The sequence below is a fragment of the Psittacula echo genome (genome assembly GCF_963264785.1).
Source record: "Psittacula echo genome assembly, chromosome: 1".
Classification (NCBI taxonomy): Eukaryota; Metazoa; Chordata; class Aves; order Psittaciformes; family Psittacidae; genus Psittacula; species Psittacula echo.
This window is the reverse complement of record NC_137735.1, coordinates 146,302,192-146,315,446: the sequence shown is the minus strand read 5'-3', so window position 1 is coordinate 146,315,446 and position 13,255 is coordinate 146,302,192. Positions and strand designations below refer to the sequence as shown.

General features: G+C 38.8%; 1 protein-coding gene across 1 annotated transcript in view; it reads right to left on the bottom strand.

The window, feature by feature from the left end:
• Positions 1 to 13,255, bottom strand: part of ATP6AP1 (ATPase H+ transporting accessory protein 1) — a gene marked incomplete at both ends in the record, with an annotated part of 55,180 nt that overhangs the window by 13,693 nt on the left and 28,232 nt on the right. The window contains 2 exons of the mRNA XM_080634594.1: positions 441 to 494; positions 1,112 to 1,353. Of these exons, the coding sequence (XP_080490720.1) occupies positions 441 to 494; positions 1,112 to 1,353 (296 nt within the window). The remainder of the gene's footprint in view (positions 1 to 440; positions 495 to 1,111; positions 1,354 to 13,255) is intronic.

Below are 13,255 nucleotides of genomic sequence, written 5' to 3'. Positions count from 1 at the left end.
GTCCTGTCACCATCCCTGAGGCAGGAAAATTATGAGGTTTTGCACCCCTTCTTAGCCATAAGCTAGCTCTTACAGAATACACTGGTAATCCCCATTCAGACTAAATACTCTGGCCATGCAAGCAGACTTCAGCCCCTAGAACTGCTTACAAATCACAGTCAGATTTCCCTGAGACAGGATTTTGTCTCATTCTATTAGCAAAACAGGATGATGCATATACCAGTACCTTAAAGTATGTTTGCCTACACCACCTGAGCATATTAATAAATTCTCTCCATGAAGATTGTGTTATTGTTCTCCTGCATAGTAACTCTTCAGAACAGAAAACAAATTGTAATTTCAAAACAATTTTCACTTAACTCCTTTTCTTGTTTTGCTCTTGATTTACAAACAGGGTTTATACATCACAAAGGTCTATTTAAGAATAAATCATAACTTACCTTATCTCTAGGCTGCTGATTCTATTCACTGGCCTTGCATATTTTAATGACAGTCTAAGTATAAGAAACAGATTTTTAATGTTACAGTAGTCAGCTTTAATTAGATCATTGTGACATTTCAAGTAGAGGGAATATTCTAAATCAACAGGCAATTACAAAAGTCATAAAGCAAAGGATCAGTACACAGAAGAATACTTCTCCAGGTTTTTTTTTTCACCTAGGAGCAGGTGCTTCAAAGTAAAGGAAAACAGAGATCATGTTTCATTAATGTACTTCCAGCTGAATTACTACCCAGTAACTGGCAATACTTCCCTTCAAGGGAATTTTACAATGAAATTATGGTCTCACTAATGCCAGTGGAGATTTCTGTGATTGTGAGATCGGGCACAGGGAAACATGTTTGGACCAATATAAACCAACAAAGAAGTAAGGGCTGTAAGAGGGAAAAAATTGTGAAAATAAGGGACTCCATCTGAAAAATTTTAGTGGTCTTGACTCAGTATTTTTCTTCTAAGAATATCCAATTTAGTTTTGGTTTGGTTTTGTTTTTTTTTTTAATTTGAATGTTTTAGAAGGAGAAAATTAAAATTAATATTAACTTGACATGCATCATTTCTGATTAATTTTCAGAATCACACATCGTATGATACGAAATTTCTTGTGCTACTCACGTTGTATTGCTGTCTGAGCACTCAGAGGAAGAAGTATCCACAGTACGTGTTACAAATGTTGCATTTGTCAAATCTATAAAATCTGAACTGCTGGTTTTGAGGCTGAAATTACTAGCGTAAAAAAGGATGCATGTATCATTTCCAGTGGTCACATTCAGGGGAGAATATGATAAACTGTCTTCTTCCTCAGTGGCCATTAATTGTCGTCTTAATTCCCCCACTACTACAGTTCTTCTAGAAATCTGAAATGACAGCACATTAACAATTCATCTCCTTTGTAAGAGATAATATTAAATGACCACACACTTTCACCATTCTTTTCCATGACCACCCACCCTTCTTAAATCCTAAAGCAACCCCAATATTTATTATTGCCTGCCTACTTAAATTGGCAATATGGAGGCTAATAAAGTGGTGTTAACCCAGGTTCCCATGGTCAGGTGTCCATAATGTGAAAACAAGCACCACTGATATTAAGCAAATTAATGTAAACCCATGTTGTTAATGCAGACTTAAGATAGCACTATGCAATAGTGCTAACAGGTTAAAGATTTTTTTTTTTTCCAGAAGAATGTAAAGAAAGAAATTAACTTTGTTTCCTGCAATAAAATCACAAGAAAACTTCAACTTGCCAGTTCAGTGACCACCCCCCCCTTAGTAACAATAACAGGTTTTGTACTCTTCTTTTTAACAGGCATGAAAGCAGCAGCTTAACTACCAGTGTTATATTTAGGCTCTTCTGATGTCTTCTCGAAAAAGACCTATGCTCGTTTGGCTGGTGTGATGAACTCCTATGGGACTTCACTGCGTATACACACTTGCTTTTAGAATGTTTCCAGGAATTCCCTTTAATAGGTAATGCTTTTTTACAAATGTGCACAGGGCATTGTTGGTAAAACAGCCCTACTGATATCAACTGAAAAAGCTAGCTGACCTTTTCAGATGATAACTTAATCATGTTCATATTTTGTTCTTCACCTCTTACTCTGTTCATATCTGGGCTACTCCATTTATTTTTAAGACCCATTTCAGCTTTACAACTTTGTATTCTACAAGTGGCCTCTACCCTTGGATAACTTCAGGATACAGTAAACGGGAGGCATCACAGGGGTTACCAGAACTATAATTTTGTGGAGCAATAGCTTGTAACCGCTTTTAACAGGTTTAAATACAGGCAAAGACCATTTTCCAGTCTGAAACAAAGGATCTAATATCACTTTATAACCTGCCTGTGGATAGAAGCCCCAGAAGATATTGTCACTGTAACTGCTGCTCTCAAGCCATCTGTTATATACAATGCATCTTTGCAGATACCTCATCCTATGAACAAAGCAGAATGGTCTGAGTTAAAAACCTTTGACTAAACACTCAAATGAAGATTGCAATCTTCCTCTCCCATGCATGCATACTTTATGAATTTCTTTTTAATTCAGAGTAGTACCTTTTCAAGTGCATCAGAACACGCATTATTTTAAATGAATACCATTTTCTTTAAAAGAAGAGTGTACAACAAAAGAAAATATTCAACTTTTGATATAAAACTTTTAATCTTCCCTTAGGCTCTCCTGAAATGTAATCATTTTATTTCAAACTGAGAGGAAGAGCTGAAGTCTAAATTATATCCTGTCTAACAATTGACTTCACTATGTGGGCCCCACGTATCATCTAAAGAGGGCTTTAAAATCTGCCTGCTAATAGCTGAAAATAATGCTGCATTGGAGACTGTGATTGGGCTAACCTGGGGGATTAGGTTTAAGTATCTTAAAATAAAAAGAAAGCTATTAAAATATAATCATGAGACTACAGCTTTATTTCTCTTACTCTGCTGCCAGTGCTTTGTCATGAGGCTCTCACATAAAGATTCCCTTCAGTCTGTAAAAAAGCATATGAACCAAAAGAGTGTTTGCTTGTGAAGAAGAGGTGTCAGGGGCTAAGAAATCCATTAGTTTCCCATGATTAAGCCTGTTTTAATAAATCTACCTGTGCTGAAGAAAGAAGGCAATGCAGCTTAATGAAAGCATTTCTGAAAGTGGGCTTTATTTTGGTCATATTTGTAGCTGAAAATACAGGCAGTCATGGGCTGTGCAGCCCTGCGAGTCTTCACTTGCTCAGCTATAGGCAGGCAGATCTACTACACTAAACAGGAGACTGAAAGCATCATATCTCTGGAGGAATGTCCCCCAAACTCTTATCAGCCTGTGTATTCATCCCTCAGCCTGGAGATGTGTTTCTCTAAGATACCTGTGGGGGAGGTAATTCAGCACATTCACAATCAGAGATTCAAAAAAAAAAATTTAATCTTGAGGCTGGAAGGAGGATCTGTGACACACACCAGTGTGGGACCCACTGGAGACCTGAAGACAGCAGCTGCTCCTTCTCACTGACCTACCTGCAAGGGGAAGCTGAGAGCTCTCCAGTACATCCCTGACTCTATGTCTTAGGCACATTTTCTTACTCTTTTGTTGCTGCACAAGCATGATCTTACTGAATTAAAATCATTCTCTCCATGCCATATATTTCATGCTAAACTATAAATGACAGATGTTTCCTTGAGAAATGGATTATATTTACATTGAATTCTTGTAAATCATATTAGATTGTTTAGGAAAAATCCACAGTGGCAGTGTTGTCAATCATTAAACAATATTTTATTCTGTTGTTTAGTGCCCACTTTGCCTTTACCTAATCTGAACCATGGGATGTTTTGAGTCACTGTCTTGTTCCTCCAGATTTATCAATGACATTTTTTGATCTTGGATATGCAATGAACAATCACAAGATCTGATTAAATAAGGCACAGAAAAGAAAGGGTGCCATTTACAGTGTCCTACACCGGAACTGTAATTGCCAACAGAACCTACAGTAGAAGCAGCCTGGACAAAATTCTTCCCTTTGATCTGTGTTGCAAAACTCGTAATTCGGAATCATCTCTGTTGGAAAGGAGAAAGACAGCTGATCTGGCAACATTCTGATGCACCAACATGCTGATGTTTTCCAAAGTAAACAGACCTTACATCCAAAATTATTCATTTGTTTTGTTGTTGCTGCCAGGGTTTTGTTGGCTGCTCCAAAAAAAGAACGGCTAGAGACAAGAAAAAAGATTTGGGGCCATTATATAAATTTGTTTGCAATATCTCATATTCAAATGGCTTATATTCAAATCATATGGTGGCAAACACATATGAGAAAAATACAAAATACGGGGAAAATAAGATTTTCATTGGCTGAAATGATGAATGGTAATGAACCATAGAAACAGGTTACGTTTCATACTAGTTCCAAAGTAGGACTTTTGGGTATCAGTTCAACATATGGTTATGCCTTTTTTTCCGTCTTCACATTTTTATTGCAATGTTTAGGTGTGCACAGAAAGGATAAGAAAACTGTCTTGGTGGTGTTTGCTGCTGCTCTTTTTCAATTCTAATAGTATGGATTTATGACCACATCTTCTCTGTGGAGTTATTGTAGCAGCTAAGGGAAGGGGAAGGTCTTTCTGTACTTTCAGCGAGGGAGTTGAGGAGGAAGAAGGGTCCACTCTCTTTCTCTTTTTAGTTTGCATCTTAGCCTAGTCCCTGCCTCCATACTGTACTGTGCACTGCAGGAGTGCATTCTCTGTATACATGCTATTTAGATGGCAAAAGGTAATTTTCCTAAATTTAGTCACAACACAACTAAACCAGGTCTTGGTATCACAAAACTGCATAAAAATCTCAGCTTCTATTAAAAAAGAAAAAATATGAAGCGCAGCATAAGATATTGCTTAATAGCAATTATAAATGCAGAAAAGAGCCTGAAAACATAAGGCATGCAGATGTAGACAAAAGCTTAAAATACTTCGTGAAAGGGAAGGTCAAAGAATCCTTTTGGATCACTTACAATGGCCTGAATCATGAGGTGTAACTAACATCCCAGGAGGAGAAACCAGGCACTGCAGCTGCACCCCAGCACCCCAAGGACAAATAACTGCTATCTGAACAAGATTTTGGGCTGGGAAGTTTGGATCTTATGAATGTGTACAATTACCAGAAGGGAAATTGTGAAGAAGATGGAGCCAGGTTCCTTTCAGTGGTGCCCAGTGACAGGGCTCAAGGCAATGGGCACAAACTGAAATACAGGACGTTCTGTCTGAACATCAGGAAACACTTTCTGTACTGTGAAGGGGACTGAGCACTGGCACAGGTTGCCCAAAAAGTTATGGAATCTCCATTCTCAGAGATGCTCAAAATCCAACTGGACCTGGTACTGGACAACTTTTTTAGAAGGCCCTGCTGGAACAGGGAAGTTGGACTAGATGATCTCCAGAGGTCAATTCCAATAGCAATTATCCTGTGTGATTCTGTTCTAAATAATTTACAGGTCTAGACCCTGGCATGACCTGAGTAGGATGCAGGATGGTGAAGGCTTCTTCGAATTCTTGGATTTCAAAAAGAAGTCATCTTGTTAGGGTGTGGTTTCCTGCCTACTAAGTGAACTACTCATATTTTACTTACTGCTTTTTCCAAGTCCTATTGTTCGAATTAACATATCAGTACAAAATGTGAACCATGAGATACTGTCTATCACCTACAAAGATATGAAATTAGGCATAGTACTGAAAAAAACCCACTGATTTGGAGCATCACAACATTTTGAGCAAGTTCAAATGCAAGCTTTGATGCAGCAACTACATTTTTTGTGCTCTGTTGCAAAGGATCTTACCTACCTCCAGCTAATTTTGACTTTCATTCCTTGTAACTAAAACTGACAGAGCCAAAATTTCTGTTCTGCTTCAGCTGAACCAGAGGATGTTTAAACTACATTTTCCACTAGGAAAGTTTGTAGGGTGGAATGTTTGTGACCCAGCTATATCAGAATTCCCCAGATATTTCCAGTGGAGATGCCTAGTTTATCAGGAATTACCAGAAGCTCATGTGAATACACCATTATTTCTCATTCACCTATCTCATTCAAGGTGGTACGTTATCACAACTTCTGGATAGCTTTTTTAATTTGAAATTTCTGTCATACTAAATCACCTGAAATTTTATAACTTGCATATAATACAATAAAAAATACATATCTAAAGACTGCACACATCCCAAGTAATTGCACTTGCAGGTGTTTTCAGAACCACAATTCAATTTCTGAAATTGTTCTTTCTTTTCATATAAAATCTGTTCAATGCAAGCTTCAATGTAAACCTACATTAAAGCTTTCAAGGGAAACAAAGCCGGTAAAAATGTGCATTGAGTAGATTCAGGGAAATTTAGAAATCTCATTTAGAAAAATCCATTTCTGTACTTATGTAGAAGCTGCAGCAACCTCTTAGATTGTGAGAGCCAAGCCCTTACGTTTTTTACTCAGACATATTTTCTGTCAACATTAATGATTTTTTCCTAAGTAGAAACTTTAAACTGACCAGAATCCCCACTCTATGCAGAAAAAGCAAGCAGGTACATAATGTGCTACTCTTCAGTGAAATACAAAATAGAAAATTTGGTCTAGGTTATAACCAAAGAGAGAAACATACTTTAAAATAAAGATAAAATAATTTGAAATCCATGGATAATTGAACTGTGACAATACTTGGCATAAGTATGGACATGGATACCTGTATTGCTCACATACTTATGTGCACTCACATATATACATATATACAGAAAGAGTCGAGCGGAAATACACTCAGAAGTGGAGAATTTCTCATAGATCTCATTCTTTTCCCTACTAACTGCATGATCCACATGTAGATCCAGATGGAGAATGCAGAACTGGGAGCATTTACAAGAGGACCTACAGAAGGAACTTCAAGTAGTCACACTTAAAAGCATACAGAAAGAAAACTGTTTTCAAAGCAGGCTTAAGTTTGCATTGCTGAAACTAGAATAAACCCTCACCAAAAAAAAAGGAAACTAAACTTCCAGAAATGGAAGCTTATTAACACTTAGCACTATACTTTCTCCTTTTCACTTCCACTTCAGCAGCTGGCAGGGAATCATTAGGCCACTACTTGCTATCACACTGAAGTTAACTCTATGCTTCAGTATGACAATACTGTCACTCGCACTCTAGTGCAGGCACCTGTGGAGCAGGCAATGGCAGCATACAGTAGGTGTTCCTGAGCCTGGGAAACCCCAGTGGAGTGCTGAGATCCTCCTGGAGTGTGGGAAATGTGAAGCTCCAGGGCAACCTCGGCAGCAGTGACCATGAAATGGTGAAACTGGCAGACTTTCTTCGCATGTTTGTAAAGCAACTGCAAACCTAACCAAGACATCAGGGTAAATATCAACAGCGTGACATTTTGCGCAGAAGAATCCTCCACCTCTTTTTCCCTTCTTTACTGTCTTCATGTGAATATTAAAGTCAAAATATTATGTCCCACTGTAAAAGTTAATTGTCTTACTGTAAAAGATAATGTTTCATAATCGATTGCACTGTTATGGCTTGTGGAGAGTACCCAAGTAATATTCTGATAAAGAAGGTGAAAACGAATGCACAGGAATGAGATACATTGTATCAATAGCAATAATTTTTAATAATGATTACTATAAATTTCGTGCCCTGCAGGACATATAACCAAGCTTGCTGGCCCACATTATCATCTGATTGCTCCCCTGCCCAACCATGCAAACTTCTACCAGTAAACCAATGGCTCAGGACTGTGACACTCAGTTCCTACCTGGTGTTTTGCACCTCCCAGCGATTTTCACAAAAGCCTGGCTGGGACATGAACCTTAAAGTCAGAATATAAGTATCACTATAAGAATTAATCAGTCCTTTAATGTAAAAATGTAAAAATCACTGTAAAATATAATGCTTTTATAACTGATAGGACTGTTATGACTTGTGGAGAATACCCAAGTTGTGACTAAGCGTTTCTAGATCTTCTATTAGAAGGGACAAAAAAACTGCAATATTTATCATACTGCTCTGCTCAGTGGCCTTCATAGACACAATCTGCAGGGTCAGCTCATATGTTTATGGCTGGATGTGCTTCTTCACAGACCTGTCCTTTTGTAGCAGTGGCTGTTTAAAAGAACTGTCATTTACAGAGAATGTGACTACCCTGTGCAACTGAATATGGTGCAGAGATGAGTGAGTTAGCAGGGACCGTGCAAGTGACAGAATCCACAGCAAACGAAGGTATGGTGTATGCACCACTTGCGATAATCATTCTGATTGAAAGGCCTTAAAATGAGGCAAGAAATTTTTGCATGTATGGGACACATAAGTACATCTATAAACGCCACAGTAGCCCAAATTTTCTGAAGAAAATTGTATTTCCTGTTATTTCATGCTGCAGATTTTAACAGATTTTTATACCGACTTTTTCAGCTAGCTTAAGGAAGAGCAGGTGTTGGCCTAGAAAAAGATCTTGACTTTATAAAATAAACCAGAATATGAATAAGCTAGAGTAGCAGTGGAAGGAGCTGCTACACTTAATTCTCCACCTTAAATTTCACTGCTTTGAGCAATTCTACCCTGAAGATAAGAGAAGCTATAGATTTTACATCATTTTTAGACTGCTAAGGGGAATACCCACTCCAGTTGGCTGTTTTCCCCACTTTCTTATGTCCGTCCATATGTGGAATCCAAGTTGCCACGGGAATTTTTTTTTGCGAAAAAGGATGAGGGCCTCTGCTGCAATAAGAGGACATGGATATGTAGTGAGGGTTGGACTGAGGTTAGATCAGGCTCTGGCGGGTCACCTAACTGAAATTTGCAGACAGGGGCTAAAACGTGTTACTCACAGCACCAGGACAGTTGCCAGCACTGTTTGTCCCAGATGTAGGCTCCTCATAGGGAAATGAAAAATCTGAAGATCCATAAAAGTCTCCTTCTCTCCACTTAATATTTTGATCCTTTTGCTCTTTAGAAGACTAATTTGCAAAATGGAACCTCTCTACCTTTTTTTTCCTAACTTGAAGAAAGAGGTGTGGACAGGGTGATCGTAGAACATGTTACCCTTCAAATTTTTACTGATACTTCAAAAAATAGATTTTTAACTTGAAGAAGTTGCACACTCTTCTTACATGTCCTCAAGTCTGTCTGTAATAAATTACAGTCTAAATACAAGTGCGTTTTTCAGATGGCCAGATTCTCCCTGTAAAAATACTGTAACCAGTGTGACACCACCATTCTTTGCTTTTGGCATCTCCATCTGTGTGTGACAACTCTTTTGGAGAAAATAGAGGAAACAAGAACTTGCACTGTAGGAACCTGTGAAGGGAGCCTGGCTCTGTCTTTCTAGTTTTGCTGAATCAAAAGGCAAAAGCTAATAATTCCAGTGAACTAGATCTCTCTGACAGGGAAGTTAAAACAAGGGGGTTTTTGGTTTGTTTTGGTTTGGGTTTTTTGGGGGTTTTTTTTCTCCACAGGAAATCAATAAAAAGATTCTTAACTTCTATTCTGCTTTCTTGCACTCAGTATCCACTTAATTTTTCTGACAGTAGTGTACATATGCTAGACGGTATATGTATAAATGAAACCCACATCACAAAGCTTAGACAAAGCTAATCTTAGAAATAACATCCATGCTTTTTAAAAGGAGATCACCGTGCCTTATTTTCTCTTGATAAATCCTATTTCCTCTTCCAAGTTTGTCTCAAAATAGACATATTCCCACCAAAGCCTAGTTGACCCTTCCAGTTAACACATCTCAGTCAATGTCATCCGTCTCAGTTTCATAATTTCCTTCAGCTCCTATCAGGCTCTAGCCCATCAGCTCAAACAAAATGAGACCAAAGCATGCAACCTTTGCCAGCAGTCAGGTGTAACTGCCACCTCAGGGGCTGGTAGTTACTGACCCCTGTCATGATGCTTTGAAACTTTGGAAAACTGAACTTTATAAGGTGAGGGGTGTTAGAAAACAAATACCAGCTTCCTTCCAGCACTCCTGTGGGATTGCTTTAGCAGCTTGATGCCTATTGCTGTTCCTACCCCATAGCTAAGCTTCAGTGCTAGGTAATAGCAAGCCTAGCTGGGGATTTGATTCAATCCCAAGCAGTTGCCCCTGCTGGCAGTTCATATCCTGAGAAAAACTGGGAGCAGTAGCAGGAATATTGTTAAGGAAGTCATGTACTGAAGAGGAGGAAGGGGTTCTCAACAGTGAGGAGGCAAAGTGGGATCCAGTACTCACCTTGCAATAGTTCTGTTCAATGTAAGGCAAGAAACCCTCCTTATTCTGTTTCAGGATTTTGCAAGTGATTTGGCTGAAAGCCCCAGAGGCAGAGATATCTAGCTGTTAGACTACTTGGGGTTTAGCTTTCATACTGTAGTGCACTAAAATGTAGAACGGTATTTTTTTCTGATTCATTAAATACCTGTGAAGTCACTCAATCACTTGTGCTGAAACAGAAATTCCATCACAGAACAGCTGCAATGTTTCAATAAAACTGCAAACACTGAGGTTTTAGTAAAATAGAAAAGGACAGAACAAGAACAATATATGCCCTGTCATATCAAATTTGGTGTCAAGAACCACTTTAAGTACAGCTTTTACAGCAATGCTTCCATTAACAAATTAAGTAAGAGGTCCATGGCATTCTGTCAGGAAAATTATGAGTATCTTGACATTTTTATTGTTTTTTTGCCTACCAGTGACACTAAGGACATATGCCACACAACAACCCAAAACCAGAGATTTCCATGTGAGGTTGGAGTGAGCTGGAAAAGCCACAGTGTGATACGGTAGAACCACAGTGCGATACGGTAGAACCACAGTGCTATGATACTAGGTTGGCTACAACTTCACACTGGGCAAATTTGCCTCCTCTCTTACAGCATCCCCAGCTAACAGCCCAGGGGTCCACTGGCGAGTCCCACCATTGCCTCTGGGTTTGCTGTAGCGTGACTGGTGCTAACACAGGTGACTGCACAGGGGTCTGAGTGTACAGGGCTATTTCCTCAGATGTTAGCAGCAAAGTTCCTGTAACCAGTCAGTTTTCTAATTAGACAGCTTTCTAAAAAGAAATATATTAGGTGACTGAGATCTGATCCAATTTAAAGCTGTCAGCTACAAGGGATGGGGTAATATAGTCCTCAGAAAGAAATAAGATCTACATTTCAATAGACAAACACTGCCGTAACAGTCTGACAACATTTTATTAACACCCTGGACTAGTTCTTAGCTTTGTCTGCTAAAGCTCTAATGTGCAAACTTTGTGAATAGAGGCTTGCATGGAATTTCAGGTTCATATTTTTATGTAAAAGCCTGTAGGATTTCGTAAAAGCAACTTTTACATCATTTCAATAGAACTATCCATTGCTAAAGAAAGGATATATTTATTTCTCTGTTAAACTTATAAATATGCTTGAAAAAAATATGCTTGTGAAAGAATAAATAAATAAATTTGAAAAAAATAATTATCATCCTCCACCCTAATTGTAGGGGCATGCATACTGTACTTATGAGTTTAATGGCTGCATATGGAAATTGGCTGTGTATGAATAATGATGGCCCCTCCTTTCAGTTTCAAATGGCAGAAAATCATTAGCTGATGGCTTCAAACAGAGTCTAATACTTCAGGGATAACAGGCAGGGTAAGAGTTAGGAAGCAGAGAAAAACATAACCACTACATGTGAAATATCGCAGATCTAGAACTGTCAAATGTCTTCCTACCACAAAACACTGAATTTTTAAAATTGAAACATTCTGTGGCACTACATGAAGTGAATGAATTCTTATCAAAAGTGAAAAGAAAGATAGAATATGATATGCCAGTTGAAACTAAACTGAAATAATCCAGACTCCTTCTTACTAATTTTAACTGTGTTACAGATGGGATGCACTAAAACTTAGGGGTTTTTTATTCTGCCACCAGATCACAAACGCTTCCCAGGGTCAGGAATCTGCATTTTATCAGTTACTGGCAAACTTTTATGCCATGTTTTGGCAAAATCTGTCTTTGTTCCTCTCACAGCTACCTCTTTAGCACAGACAACAGAGGCTGCAATAGAAATGTAATGGTGCAGGATATAAATGCTTTTGCCAGCACACAGAGCTCCCTGTGGTTGCACCGGCTGGTTCTTTTACCAGATTTATTCATTGAATTTCCTACAAAGGGAAGAAACACAAGAAGTACTGCAGGTAGATGTTTAGGGCAAAGCTGCTCTGACCCCATGCAGGAGCTACCTAGCTGCACAGCACCAAGCTGCTGGCTCTTCAGCCCTGGGAACATGAGGGGAGGAGAGACACTGCGATCCTCTGGGTGGATGGGATTGTTCCCCATTTCTAACCCTTAACTTTCCCAAACTGGGAATGCATATCTGCCTCTTAAAAAAATCATGCCCATGGGCTTTGGTGTCTGGAGAAGGTGCTGAAGATACAAGTCTCTGTGTTCACCAGTACCAATGAATGGAGAAGGGATTCAGAGTTCCCTGACATGACTTGCAGATCCTTAATCACAAGGATAGGATCTTGAGAATCTAACCTGTTTCACTGCACTGAAAGCAGGGAAAACTGCATCACGCTTGGGGTGCTGCCTAGCCGATTTCCAGCTGACACAGCCACTTCTTGCTGTGGACTTCCTGGTTGCCAGCAGAACAATGATATACATGCAGCAGACGTTTGTTTGATGTGGCAATTATTTTCATTTTCAAAAGTGGTAATTCTACAACAACCTATAGGTGAGCATGATGAGGAAAGACTGCAAGCTTTCTTTAGCAGAGCTTTGTTTAGTCTGTTGGCTGCCTTTTCTGGTTCTTAGCCTTTAGTTAAATAAGTTACATATTACCTTTCACATTCCTGTCCCAGAGAAATGCTATGTCAATATCCCAACCCTCCACTTCTAAGACACAAGACCAGCTAAACTGTGAGACCAAAGGTCCACCTAGCTCACTGCCAGTGCTACTGATAGTAACTGGTAGCTAAAAATAAGAAAAAGGTAAAAACAAATAATACTTGTACCAGGATACCTTCCATGATTTCTGTAATGTTTGGGTTAGAATCCTTCAGAGCTGAAGGCTGCTTTCAAATGAACACGTGTAATAGGACCTTATTTTAACTCTTCCTTCCTATCTTTCTTGCATCAGTTCACCAAATCACTGAAATCTATGTACTTTCATCACACTAAAATAGTTTATTTTGTTTCTTTAAAGGAATTTGGTGCTCTTGCATTCCTGAACCCCAACCTGTGAGTGGAGGTAATCATGATTACTGGCCAGAG